We start from the raw sequence: 14,573 nt of genomic DNA on the forward strand, positions 1-14,573 counted from the left end.
TTGGTTAGAGTCTCCGTGTCCCCTGCGAGGGAGGATGGGGATGGGCACTCTCTGAGCCGGTATTTCCAGGCTTTTGTTCTCTGGCGGCTTTCCCTGGCGGCCGGCTATGCCTCTTCTGAGGTCAGAGCAGCAGAGGCTGCATTGTCACAGAACAGAGGGATTGCAGCCTGTTCTCCACTGATGTTCTGGCCACTTTAACTCTATTACTGTTGGTGCTGCTCAACCCTGCAGGGTCCCAGGATGTGCGCACCAACTCGGCGTCCCTGCCCTCACTTCCAGGGCCGGCGCGGCTCTGTCCTTTGTGTTTCTAATGCCGCCAGCCACCGGCCGCCCCGCACGCTCCCGGGTCTCCCGGTCTCAGTCTATGCCCGGTGAGCACACCTGGATTCCGGAGTTTCGGGAGAAGCCTGGTGGCGCGCGCACCCGGTTCAGGGTCTCAGTCTGCTGTTTCGCGGGTGCCGACCGCGAGCCCGCCCGCTCCCCCGTGCAGGTGGCCCGCCAGCCGCCAGCCGCCCCACGCGCGCTCCAGGAGCTCCCGGTCTCAGTCTGGATCCCGTGAGCACACCGGGATTCCGGTGTTCCGGGAGATGCCTGGTGGCGCGCGCGTTCACGGCTCACGGGTCTCAGTCCGCTCTCTCGCGGGTGCCCTCTGTGAGTCCGTCCGCTCCCCCGTGCAGGTGGCTGCCGCTTCCCAGAGCCCAAACGCGGCGGCTCCCTCCCCCTTCCGTTTATCTTCTGATATCTGTGCACGGTTTACAGCTCCCCTCTTCGTACCTCAATACTCAGCGCTGGAGATGTTCATTTGTAGAGATCCAGATGCATCATCCTGCGTCTCAGGCTGATTCCGTGGTTATTTAGGCTGGTCTGGTACCTATCCAGCTCGACTCAGGGGACCGGCTGTAAAAGGGGTCCCCTACTCCTCCGCCATCTTAACTCCCTCTGTGTTTTTTTCTATTTTCCAAAATTTCTATAACTTATATATAAATTGTAGAAATATATATTTACATATATATATACATATGTATACACACACATATATATATATGACTGTAGTAAAAAACAGTCACTATTGTCAATATGATATCACAGGACAACAACACACAAAGCAACAGTGGCGAATCCACTGGTCTGGCCACACGTTCCATCCTCCACATTTCTATGTGTCAGCACGGAGCACGGAGACAGTGAGACCCTGGCCGCTGGCATTCCTCGTTACTAAGATGAGCACTTGCCTATGAGCCGAGGCTGAGAGCATGTAGGCCTGTGGGCTGAAGCTCCCGCTCTTCTGCCTCTGACAGCCTCTCCCCAGTCGCCCTAACATTCCCCAGGCCCCAGGAGGAGGGCGGGCTCTGGGGCAGCGAAGGGGACAGCTGCTAATACCTGCAGGCTGGTGGCTTCCTCTGTCCACCAGGCTTCAAACTCCTTCTGCAGCTTCACCTTGGCCTTGTCCATGAGCAGCTGCAAGTGCTCGATCTCCACCTTGAGGGCCTTCAGACGCATGAACATCTGTTTATACCTACAGTGAAATCAGGGAAGAGTCTTGAAAATCACTGGCGGGGGGGAAAGGCCAGAACGGAGTGTCACTGAGGGGCCTGTGCCTCAGAGGTCTGGCGGTGTCGCGCTGCAGCCAGGGACTGGGACCCCAGGGGAGCCCACGGAGGCCAGGGGCCAGGGCCTGGGCTCGAGTCCCTCACAGAGGAGCAGAACCACGTGGTTTTGTCGAGCAGGCTCACGGGCTCTGAGTCTGAGATGAATTCTCCTCCTTCCAGAAGGACGGCTACCGCTACTGGGCCCTTACTACGGGGCAGGCATTGCTCTAGGGCCTCAGCATAGCAAGTCATTCAGTCCTCCACACAGTCCTATGAAAAGATGCTCTCCGTGGCCTGCGGGGCATAGCAAACATTGGTTGAACACATCAATCAAGGAATGAACGATAGAGCTGGACCGTAGTGTTAAGTGAAAGTCTGTGACCATGCTGAGTATCAGTTACGGCCACGTGTCTGCTGATGCTGGAGGCTCCTCACTCTGTTAGGGACATCATCTTGAGGCCCTGACTGGCTGCGAGAGGGTGTGAGGCTCTCAGGGCGCCCTGCAGGTGAGGAGACTCAGGAGCGAAGTGGGGGCTGAGCTACAGGCCTGAGGGAGCCCCCCGTGGTCATACTTCTTGGCTCCTCTAGATGGCAGCAGTAGATAAGCCTACTTGCTCCTGAGAGGCAGCCCGGGACCTGGGGCTTGGGAGGGTGCCAACAAGCAAACCTCTCTGTGGGCTCCAGGGCCTGGCTAGGCCTTCTGCTCCCAATTCCAACCCCACACTGCTTATGGTCCCTGCATTCCACATCTGTCCGCTCAAAGGCAGCACACCCTCCAGCTATTGGAGGACCCAACTACTGGACCCACTTCCCAGAGCAGCTCCAGACGTGGGCTGGGAAGTAGCTGGTCCACTGGGCCTGGGCAGCTCCCGGTATCCACAAGGGCCCAAGGAGCCTGGGGTCAGGGTGTACGAGGGGAACAAAAGGGTACCTTATCTTTTCTTCCTCCAGTTGGGATCGAAGCTTCTCTTCCAGCAAGTCTGGCTTCGAAGGCATGGCTGTGTTTTCTGAAATGCCTGTGGAAGGGAGATGTCAATGGGTTATTCCAACAAGGAAGAACGGTTAAAGGAGAAGTGTGATATTTTGGGCGGAGGACAGGGTAAAGTGCATTCCAAGACGAAAGAGGACTCTGTGAGGACCTTCTGGGGCCTTTGGGTGGGAGTCTGCTTCAGCTCCCTCCTCTGGATGGCGATCTCTGCTCGGCTGAAAGCCTCCGAGGAGAGGCTTCCATGATTATTTCGGCTGTCCCTCCCACAGTCCAACATCTGTCACTGGAAGAGAATTCATCCTTACATTGCTACTAATCCTTCTACTGTCGAGTTCACTTATTTCCTCTTGAATCCCCAGGGAAGATGCAAAATAGCATTTTCCCATCCTCTGCTCCAGAGCCCCTCACTAATGGGAAGACATCACTAACCCGTCTCACATCCGTCACATCTGTCTTTGCACCCGTTGAGGTGCCGAGGGTCTCTGGCCTCCAATCCTTTCTCCTGTCTTTGACTTCCCTCCAAAGCAGAGGTTGCCAAGCCTGAGGAACCCAAGCTATGCTAACACACAGCTAGAGCTAACAACACGCTCAGACACCCTGCCCACGAGACAGAGTGACAGGACCAGACCACGGTCCTGGTGAGGGCTGTGTTCCCAGGTATGCTGACCCCTGCTACTGGTTACCTAGTTGCCCGCTCTGGCGAGGTGCTTGTCTGGGTCCTGGGCCCTCCTAGCCTGCTGGGTGAGCTCTACTTATCCTCCTAGCAGTCTCTGTGGCTGCTCTGCATTTCCTAGCCTCACAGAGGGTATCTTGGAAGTCACACAGCTCTGCTTTTTCACTCCACGTCGGGGGAGAATCTACTTTGGGCCACGGGCTTTCTGGACATGATTGGACTTCATCCTTCTAGTACTCATTTGAAGCATTATTGTTCTCGTTTGGCAGGGAAGGACACTGAGGTTCAAAGAGGTTAACTTGCCCAAGGCCACTCGGTTAACTTCAGGAACCCAGATCCAAATCCAGCTTTGTTTGGATGAGAGGGCCTTGGAACCAGAAATTCCTTCTATTAGCATTTCTGACAGATGGTCATCTGCTTTCTGCCCAAATACTTCCGGGGACGGGGAGCTCACTTGGCACAGGAGCCCATTTCATGGTGGGTAGCTCTGTTTCCTCTTCCTTTGAGCTAAAACCCATCCCACTAACTTTTTCCCACCTCTACTTTGGGTCTGCAGGGCAGCACAGCATGTCTTTCTTCCTTCCTTTGACGCCCTTTAGAGATTTTCACAACCACAACAAAATAATGTACCAACCATGTATTTGGAACTTTTATTCTCAGGCTGACTCTGCCCGACTCCCCCACCCAAGGGCTCAGTGACATGGCTGCTCTCTGTCCGACCTTAAGGGTTAGGCTCTAAACCTGGACAGAATACTTTGGATAGGTCTGAAAGAGACAGGTAGAGAACGGCCCTCCAACCTTTAAAAATCGTGCATTCTCTATTTCTCTAGCAGGTAAATTATGAACAACGACCATTTATTGAATGCCTGTTGTCTGCTAGGTTCTGCCAAGTTCTACCAGGCACTGGGCTAGGTGCCCAATACCTTATTGCTAATTCTCAAAATAACCCAGCAGGGAAGGTCTTACCATCTCATTTCAGTTAGATTCTGAGGCTCAGAGAGAGCTGTGAATAACCCAAAGTCACACAGCTAATGAGCAGAGCTGGGATTTGAACTCAAATTTTTCTGGTTCCAAAGAGCTCAGTGTGTAAACCAGGCAGCCTCCCCGTCCCCCATGCCTTTTTCGTTTTTCAACAGCTTTGTCATTGTCATGGCCTGTCAGTTTGTCACCGGCCTCTATTAAGCTTGTGGTTAGTTTCAACACTTTCATATATTTTTTTAAAGATTTTATTTATTTATTTGACAGAGAGAGACAGCCAGCGAGAGAGGGAACACAAGCAGGGGGAGTGGGAGAGGAAGAAGCAGGCTCTTAGTGGAGGAGCCTGATGTGGGGTTCAAACCCAGAACGCTGCGATCACGCCCTGAGCCGAAGGCAGATGCTTAACCACTGCGCCACCCAGGCGCCCCACCAACACTTTCATATTTTTATGAGTGGTTGTCAAAACACATCTTATTTCAGCGTGATTGTCCTTTTGATCCTAAATGCCACACTTTCCATCTATTGGGGGTTAAGCCTTCTGAGAGGTCCTTATTCTGCCATGCCTTTATTCTGTCCATTTTAGCTACCTTTTATGTCATTACCTAACTCATTGATAAATATGCAAAGCAGGTCAGGAGTCTGTCCTTAATCTTCCAGACACTGATGCTCTCTCTCCCATGTGCCAAGTGGCAACTGTCTCTTGGAAGCTGACTGGACAAGTGTCTTACTCCATCTAAACACGGGAGACGTAGATGCCATTCGACTCGCCAACTGTAGATGACATGTCACCTGGGCTAGTGTGGTTTTTGCCCCTGATGAGTTGGCTGCCTGTCCACGTTGCCCACGCTCACCCAGCCTAGGCACCGGAAGCCGCTGGAGGGCAGGGACTGGGCCTGCAGCTGCTCTTAGGATCTCCCCTGTGCTTTCTGCAGGCTCCACGTGCAGGGGACCCTCAATGCTCTGTGTGGGCACCGGCCCTTGCCCTCTCTGAGAAACGTCAGATGTGATAAACTGAAGGTAGTGTCTTCACATCTCACTGATAATAGTAGGACTTGGACAGAACGTTTCTCTGTCTCTTAACTGTTTCAGAAATGAGCAAATCTATCTTCCAGCTTGTTGAAAAAGAAAAGCCGTGAATCTCCTTCCTCCTTTTAACACTTTTTGGTGCCACGCCAAGGGAACCCCTGAGCAATTTAGTGAAGACCCTGCTGTGTAGTGGCTGGCTGGGCAGCCTGCAGACACACTCTGTATGAGAGATTGCTGGAGGAGGGTGAGGGCAGGGCGCTGGATCCGCACAGGGGCGTCTCACCCAGTCTGGCAGAGACTGTCTCTAAGGGCCTCATGCAGGGAGCCCGAGATGACCTGGTCTCCCATTTAAAGGCTGTGGCTGCCCCAGCATGAGCGCAGAGCCCATCTGTAGGAGAGGGCTCTCGCCCCGCACTGTCGCTGGCTGTCTTTTCCTCGGGCATCTTGCAGGCTCCCCTGGAAGATCACAGTGGCAGGTGCCTTGGAGTTGCGTGGGTGTCCAGGAGCCTAGGGCAGGGAGAACACTACTCTGAATGCAGCTGACCCAAGAATAAGAGAGGATGTCAGCTCTTGTTTTTGGGGCATGCTCTCGGTTCTACTCTCTGTGCTGCCTCATTTATTCCTGTCATTCTAGCTAGCAGATATCATCACCTCTGTTTTTCAGACAAGGAGACCAAGGCTTGGGTAACCAGATGACTTGCACCATGCCATAAAGCTGCCAAATAGAAAAGCCAGCTTCGAATCCATGGCTGGTCATTCATTCACTCATGTAACAAATGGGCTGCCCCCATTCCAGGGGCAGTCTGCTGGGGAAGGTGGACATTGAACCAACAAAAAACTGAGTTGACATAATGCCAGGGTCTGAAGGGCACCACGAGGAGAGAAAGCTGGATAAAGGGTGGAGGGCTGCTATGTTAGGTAGAGTGGTCAGGGAGGTGTCTCTGAGGAGGGGGCAAAGACTTGAATGAAGGGAGGGAACAAGCATGCAGAAATCAGGATGGAGAGTATAGCAAGGAGTGCAAAGGGCCTGAGGTACATCTGCTTGGATGTACCTGTGGAACTGTGAGAGGGCCAATGTGTCTGGGAAAGTTGGAAGGGGAGACTGGTGGGAGCTGAGGCCAGAGCATGTAGGATCTTGTAGACCCTGGTAATGATCTTAGCTTTCACAGAGACGGAGGCTAGAGCATTCTGAGGACAGAAATGGTTTGATCTATCCCTTTGATAGCTAAGCCAAGCGGTTTTTTGCTGATTAAGACAAAGCTGCTCTGAACTAAAGAATGGTCCGTGTGAGCTGGCGCCAGGATGCTATGCGCCTATTGAAAGGATGTGGGAAAGAAAGCTGGGGAAAGGGACTTTGGGCAGCCAGAATGGGGGCACAACATATCCCCAAGACACAAGCTGTCCACGTTGTCATGGCAACCCATGGGTTATTGCCAAAGGTGATGTCTGCTTAGTGAAATGCATTATAACCCCAGCAGGAGACAGCCCCTGGCTGCTTCTGATGCTTCCTGAGGTTGGGCTTATCAGTCTTGTCCGAAGAGAAAGAGCGGCTGGGAACTGAAAGGGAACTGAACAAAAGCCGCTGAGCAAGAACAGAGGAAGAGGGGTAACTGAAGGGCATTTGGGCTTTGTAGGTCTCCGTGCCCACTGGGACCGTGGCCAGGAACAGAGCCTCCAGTCACCTGACAGGAGGCACAGGGGGCCGTTCTTTCAATCACAGGATTCTGGCTGGGACAGGCGCACAGGGGGTCATAGCCCTGAGTGGCCTATGAGGTGACATGGTGACTGTGCCTGGGGCAGCCGGCTCCAAAGAAATACAAAAGCAAGAAAGAAGGGTTTCGTTCCAGCAGCCGTAGATCTGAATGTCACACAAGGAGGGAGCCCTGAGTGGTCAAATAGTATATGAAACTCCAAACAGGGCACCCACAGTCCCAGGCTGACCCTACATCTGAAGTGTCAGGTATTCAGGAACCAGCAGCGCCAGGAGAAGAGAGTCACCTGCTAGGAAGGTCGGCCTCCCAGGGGTCCCCTCCTACCTGGTGAGATCATTATAACTCCTCTTCCTGCTTCCCCATACCCTCCTCTCAAACATAACACGCATGCGTGCTTGCCCATGCGCCCCGCCCCCTCAAAAAACCCACTCTCCTACAGTCATTCAGTGTCTGAAATGTGCAGAACAGAATTTCTTTGGTTCAGTGGCTCTCTACTGGGTGTGCACATGAGAGGATGGTAAAAGCACAGAGACAGCTGGGCCCTGCTCTAGACCTACTGAGTTAGAATTTTCCCTTAGGTTCCATGGAGACTCAGATGCTCAGCCCTGGTTAAGAAACACTGCTCAAGGCTTTGAGCCCAGGTTTGATGCACGTGCTCCATGCAATCCTCGCAAGCAATGCAGAACCTGCAGCGGTTTAGATGGGACAGTACAAGGGGCCGGCGGGTCCCTTTGGCCCCATCCACTCTCCAGACTTTTGGGAGCCCCACTAGGGAAAAGGGGCCCAGGGGGTTCCAGAAGGAAGACACACTATTTGTAGGGCTGGAGCTGCCTGCCCTTGACCCTGTAGAGGGTAGACAAAATGTGAGCCATGATATCCACCACCGGGTTGCACCATGGGTCAGATACTTCCTGGGTCTTATCTTATTATTTTTAAATTTAAATTTTATTTTTTAAAATTTATCATGTTATGTTAGTCACCATACAGTACATCATTAGCTTTTGATGTAGGGTTCCATGATTCATTGTTTGCATATAACACCCTGTGCTCCTCCTTAATAACTACCACCAGGCAAACCCATTCCCCCACCCTCCTCTCCTCTGAAACCCTCAGTTTGTTTCCCAGAGTCCATAGTCTCTCATGGTTCATCTCCCCCTCTGTCCCCCGCTTCATTTTTCCCTTCCTTCTCCTATTGTCCTCCATGCTATTGCTTATGTTCCACATATGAGTGAAACCATATGATAATTGTCTCTCTCTGCTTGACCTATTTCACTTAGCATTATCTCCTCCAGTTCCATCCATGTCGATGCAAATGGTGGGTAGTCATTCTTTCTGATGGCTGAGTAATATTCTATTGTATGTATGAACCACATCTTCTTTATCTGTTCATCTGTTGAAGGGCATCTCAGCTCCTTCCACAGTTTGGCTATTGTGGGTATTGCTGCTGCGAACATTGGGGTGCATGTTCCCCTTCTTTTCACTACATCTGTATCTGTGGGGTAAACACCCAGTAGTACAATTGCTGGGTCATAGGGTAGCACTATTTTTAACTTTTTGAGGAACCTCCACACTGTTTTCCAAAGTGGCTGCACCAGCTTACATTCCCACCAACAGTGTAAGAGGGATCCCCTTTCTCCACATCCTCTCCAACATTTGTTGTTTCTTGCCCTGTCAATTTTTGCCATTCTAACTGGTGTAAGGTGGTATCTCAATGTGGTTTTGATTTGAATTTCCCTGATGGCTAATGATGTTGAACATTTTTTCATGTGTCTATTAGCCATTCGTATGTCTTCTCTGGAGAAGTGTCTGTTCATGTCTTCTGTCCATTTTTTGACTTGATTATTTGTTTTTTGGGTGTTGAGTTTGTGAAGTTCTTTATAGATTTTGGATACTGTCCTTTATCTATACTGTCATTTGCAAATATCATCTCCCATTCTGTGGGTTGCCTCTTTGTTTTGTTGACTGTTTCCTTTTCTGTGCAGAAGCTTTTTATCTTGATGAAGTCCCAAAAGTTCATTTTCACTTTTGTTTCCCTTGTTTTGGAGACATGTCTTGAAGAAGTTGCTGTGGCTGATGTTGAAGAGGTTACTGCCTATGTTCTCCTCCTAGAGGAGGAAAATCCTAGATTTTGTTGGATTCCTGTCTCACATTGAGGTCTTTCATCCATTTAGAGTTTATCTTTGTGTATGGCGTAAGAGAATGGTCAAGTTTCATTCTTCCGTATATAGCTCTCCAATTTTTCCTGTGTCTTATCTTATATAATCTTCACAACCCCCACTACAGATGGGGAAACTGAGCTCTGACAGGGGAAACAATCTGCCCAGGGTCACACTGCTAGTTAGTAGAGATGGGGTCAGGACCCAGCTCTGTCTCACTTCAAAGCTGGTACTTTTTACTCGGGAAGTGATTCTGATAATGAAGGAAGCCATGGGGCAGATCATTGATGTCAGGATTGACTTGTCCTTGGTACTTGAAGGCAATGCCCTTTTTCCATGAATGACTTTCAGATCTGCAGCTGGGGTTGAGAGAAAGTCTCGGTCTCTCCTTGAGTGCTGGCCTGTGAAGATTGCCCTTTACTAACCGAAACCCTGGCCTGCAGCCTGATCCCACTTGGTATTTGCAGCTCGTCTGCTGGGTGTGAGGAGTTGTCCTTACTGGAGTCTGCATCTTTCCCAAGTTCAGCTGCTGGAAGACCCAGGGCCAGCCTGCTCGTCTCCTAGACTGTGTGCTAGGAGTCCTAAGGAAGGCAATATTGAAATTTGCAATGGGGTGCCAGAGCCAAAACGGCACCCATGGGCTTCCAGAGGTTTCTGACGAGCAAAGGCTACAGGGCCCAACATGGCAGTTGCTGGTCCAGTGCCCCGTGTGGGAGGAAACCATGAGTTACGTGGCTCTATCATGGCTGACAAGACCTCAGGGCCAGGGAGGCATTCTAGCCGGTCTCCTCAGCTATACAATGATGATTCATTCACTGAACACCCACTCTGGGCCTTTTGGGGCTAATGCATCTCATAGAGCCATAGATCACTCAGCCTCACCTGTTTGAGAGGTCAACGTGTCTATTCTTACGGAGATTGATGGTGTCACTAACTCAATTACTACAATGGTCAGCAGCTCAGAGGCAAAAAGTCTGGCTTTCCAATCAGACCATTTCCTGTTTAATGGCTCAAATTTATCGTCAGTTGGAGTGTTCACACACTGGCAGGCGCTCAGGGCCACCATCCATCTTCGTGTTGATTTTGTGACACCTTAGCTGCCTCCGACATGCTCAGGCTTAAGGGTGTGATGAATACCCTGTGGATGCATGGCTGGAACTGATAATCTTTTGGGCACACTGACACCCACAGGCACAGGTCCACAGTCACTCAGCTGCCATCTCCTCAGGGAGCAGCCATGCTTTCGTACAACCGGAACTGTCAGGGAAGCCTTTTTAGAGCAAAACACAGACCTAGACACCCCCTATAGAAGGCTGTCTGCCATCTCCCGCTGCCTGAGGAACCTCCCTTGTTCTACTCTGGGCCTCTCTGCCCAAGATCACGGCCCTCGGAGGGCAGCCTCTCTCCTTCTGCATTTGCTTCTTTCCCCCCTCCATGTTGCCTGTGGAGGAGGCGAACCGTGCAGAGGGTCAGCGTGCACCAGGGTCTGTGTGGACTTGCAGGCACACCCCGGGAAGCATGCCGCAGACACAGGAAAGACATTTCTAGTGCCATTACTCACTTCAGCTTGGCACAGGGTCCCTTCCATGGTCACATCTGTTCAAAGAGGAGCTCTTCTCTCTCTCTCCACAGTCCTTTCTGCCCCAGATCCATCTTTGGTTTGCAGTCAGCATTCTCTGGTCGCAACCACTCAGAGCCTGGCATGGTGACTCTCCTTCAGAGGGTCCAGATGCTGCTCCTGCCTGCTTTCCAGCCCACTGAGGCTCCTCCACTCCTCAGAAGTGAGCTCACATTTCCGAACACAGGGTTTCTCTCAAAACCTGAGTCCCTTGGTGAGTCTACTGTCTGTCACTGCAGTCTCCCTGACCAGTGGTGACCTCAGTCTGAGCGGCTTTTCAGACAGAAGTTAGCAAGAACCTTGGCATCCCTAAAACCCAGTTACATCTTTGTCACACTGGAACAAGCCAGTCTGGAGTGTTCTCAGGGCACATACGACCTGTGGGAGGGCAGTTTTTCTCATGCCTGTGACAGCGAGCATGGGCCTTCCTCCTATAAAAACCCCTAATGATGATGGTTGGTAAGATTTAGTTGATTCTTTTGACTGGCTTATAAGAGACATTTTAGGACTTTTAGGAATTGAGTTGAGGATCCTTAATAAAACCATCTCCTTCCACTTTGAGCAAACTTATCTGCTGCTAGCCAATTTGTAAATCAATCTGTTCATTTCCAAAAAATTTATTACACATTAAAGTCAGAAGTGAGTTCTGAGGTGGACCACACAGTCGAGCTGGCACATTTTCAAAGTATGACGGCAAGAGCTTGCAAGACAACCAAAATACCCCATATCAAGACAAGGGCCAAAAGAAAATTTTGAAGATAATTTCTTTAAAGAAAGCTGGCAGTTTGCATTAAGTTGGCCTTATCCTCTTCACTGGGGATGATGTGTGTGGAGGTCCTTCTCGCTCCCTCAAAGGTCTTCAGGGGGTTTGAAGACCACTCAGAAAGCTTAGTAAAAATCCTTGGGAAACTGTGCATGTGTGTGGGGTGTGTGTTGTGTGTGTGTGTGTACATGCACAGTGGACAGAAATCTGATTCCCATTCAGGGACTCTCTAGCAGGGCATGGGCTGATGTCTGGGAGCAAGACCAGAGAGTTGCTGCTCTGCTTCTGTGGAAACAATGTGGGGTGTAATTACTCCCATCATGGCTGATTTCAAGCTACCAACATGATGTTCCTGAATTTGGAGCTGGGAAGAGATGCGTCTCCACACACCAATTATTCCCTAGCACACACTTAAAACTCAGATCCTTTTTTTTCTTTCAGTGGAAAAAACAGATCCTTTTTAACAGGGCCATTCCAAAGGCAATGGAACCTAAGTAGAAAGAAAGTTGGCAGTAGACCACAGAATGCCTGGGGGCTGAGCCCTGCATCTATCTCTTTTGCTCCCTTAAGTTCTCCCTCCAGCATCTTCTACTCTTTTGCTACTTGCCCTGGGAAGCTGGCTGGTGGAACAATGGGATTCTTACCCCTCACCTTCTGGCTGGGCTTAGCCAATGGTGAGTGTGGGCAAGTGACTGGAGGCATGGGAGGGGAGAGAGGGGCTGTGAATTGGATGCACAGCTTGACTGAAGTCATAGCTCCTATCAGATGGCCTAAGCCTTTCTGCACAGCCCTTTCTGTCTTCAGGTTCTGGTAACTGTTCACTCTTCTTGCCCCCTCAGGTCTAGGGGCAGCAATGTTTCCTGCCCTCCCTGCTGTTGTTACAACCTCTGCGTTTCCCTGTACTCTGCTAATACCTTTGTCAATAGACTTGTATTCAACTTTCTTTACAATACCTAATTTGATTTTTTTTTTTTAGAGAGAGAGAGAGAATGCAAGCAGGGGGAAAAGGGAGAGAGAGAATCTTAAGCAGGCTCTACTTCAGCATGGAAACACAATGTGGGCACGATCTCACGGCCCTGAGATCATCACCTGAGCTGAAATCAAGAGTTGAACTCTTACCTGACTGAGCCACCCAGGTGCCCCACCAATTTGATTATTAATTTGAGTAATCTGCTTTGTGTTTGGAGCCTGACCCATAAAGGCTCAAAGTGGGTAAACAATTGTCTTATAAGGTACATTCCATCAGGTCAAGGGACCTGCTGCTGAGGGGCCTCCAGGGACCCATGAAAGTACCCCAAGTGAGGAAGAGTCACCTTGGAACATCTGCCAGGCCCAGAGAGCACAAAGCTGTGTTACAAAGTACCACTCAAGTGACATCTTTACCAACTGCCCTTCCTCCTCCTTTCCAAATCCTTCTTGGAGTCAGGGGAAATTGAGCTCAGCAGACTGAGGGAGGAAGTATCTTAGAAAGAGAAGGAGATGATTGTATCCCTTTCCTCAGGGTAGTTAGCCTTAGCTGGGGAAAAGGAGAGAAGTCTTAGCTTTGAATGACATTTGGATTGTTGAGACTGTAGCTATAATATAAAATGGCCAATATTTTTTGGTTCTTGTTTGTTTTGTTTGTAATTAACAATGAAGGAGCAACTGGGTTACTGAGCTGTCCAATTTCCAACCAGGGCAGAGGACGAACTGTCCCTACTGCGAAGACTTAAAGTGGAAGAACAACAAAAGGCGGTCTTACAATCACCTCCCCTGCATTGCTCAATGTGTCAGGCACACCCTCTTTAGCTATTAAGTCCCCCCTAGAGGATAGGAGGCACCTAGAGAAGGAAATGAGAAGTGGTAAATTTTCTGTTCCCATCTTTAAGTAAAATGCTCCTGGGGCGCCTGGGTGGCACAGCGGTTAAGCGTCTGTCTTCGGCTCAGGGCGTGATCCCAGCGTTGTGGGATCGAGCCCCACATCAGGCTCCTCCGCTATGAGCCTGCTTCTTCCTCTCCCACTCCCCCTGCTTGTGTTCCCTCTCTCGCTGGCTGTCTGTATCTCTGTCGAATAAATGAATAAAATCTTTAAAAAAAAAAATGCTCCTGACACAAACTGTGGTAGTGAGGAAAGGAAGGTTAATCAGAATTGAATAGGGATTTGGTTTTCACGATCACTACTAGCATGGGGATTCCACTAAACAGTAATTTTTGTTTGATCTCTGAATCCTTGGAATCTAATCCTTCATTGAGCTCTGGAAATTATTATAAGCCATTTCAAACACAAAAAAGTTTAGAGAGTGTATAAATAACACCCACATTCTGCCTCTGTATTTGGAAAATCTTGATAGTACGCCATAGGTGCTTCGGTGTGTGTGCCTGTGTGTTTGAATGAGAACATTGCAGAGCTGGGGGAGGCCTCCTTAGCACCCCATCCCATCTACTATCCCTGCCTCCCAAAGATAACACTGTCCTGATGGTCCTGCAGACCTTCCCTTCTTGCTGGCCCACTCTTACCCTGCATCTCTAACATCCCTTAAAATTACTTCATTACTTAGCTATTTCTTGACCTAAGAGGAGGTGGCAGAAGGGTTCTGTTTGTAAGTATTTGTTGGACTGTACATCTGTACATATGTTTTATGTGTTTTTCTGTACTTATGTTATCTTGTACTATAACACAAAGCTCCACTTCCCTCTCCCCAATACACAACATCAGCAATTTTAGAATTTACATAAATGGCATCATTCCACATATACCCTTCAGCAATTTTCTTTCTTGCAATCATCATTGTGTTTCTGAGATTTATTCATATTGTTACATGTGGTTCTAGTTTATTCATCTTTAATTATCTACGGTGTTCCATTATATGAATGTGAATTTTTTTTAAATAATATTTTTTTTATTATATTGTTAGTCACCACACAGTACATCCCTAGTTTTTGATGTAAAGTTCCATGATTCATTACTTGCGTATAACACCCAGTGCACCATGCAATACGTGCCCTCCTTACTACCTATATCATATCATATGAATATATCATAGCTGTAGCTCATCTATCTACCTGCCTACTCAGGGGAACTTTGGGTTAT

General features: G+C 49.6%; 1 protein-coding gene across 7 annotated transcripts in view; it reads right to left on the reverse strand.

The window, feature by feature from the left end:
- Positions 1–14,573, reverse strand: part of KIF6 (kinesin family member 6) — a 423,767-nt gene that overhangs the window by 27,010 nt on the left and 382,184 nt on the right. For all 7 annotated transcript variants that reach the window (XM_044378327.3, XM_026482835.4, XM_057304795.1 and 4 more), the window contains 2 exons: positions 2,521–2,605; positions 1,381–1,516 (listed from right to left, as the gene is read on the reverse strand). In XM_044378327.3, the coding sequence (XP_044234262.2) occupies positions 1,381–1,516; positions 2,521–2,605 (221 nt within the window). The remainder of the gene's footprint in view (positions 1–1,380; positions 1,517–2,520; positions 2,606–14,573) is intronic.

This window comes from Ursus arctos, unplaced genomic scaffold, assembly GCF_023065955.2.
Source record: "Ursus arctos isolate Adak ecotype North America unplaced genomic scaffold, UrsArc2.0 scaffold_31, whole genome shotgun sequence".
Lineage (NCBI taxonomy): Eukaryota > Metazoa > Chordata > Mammalia > Carnivora > Ursidae > Ursus > Ursus arctos.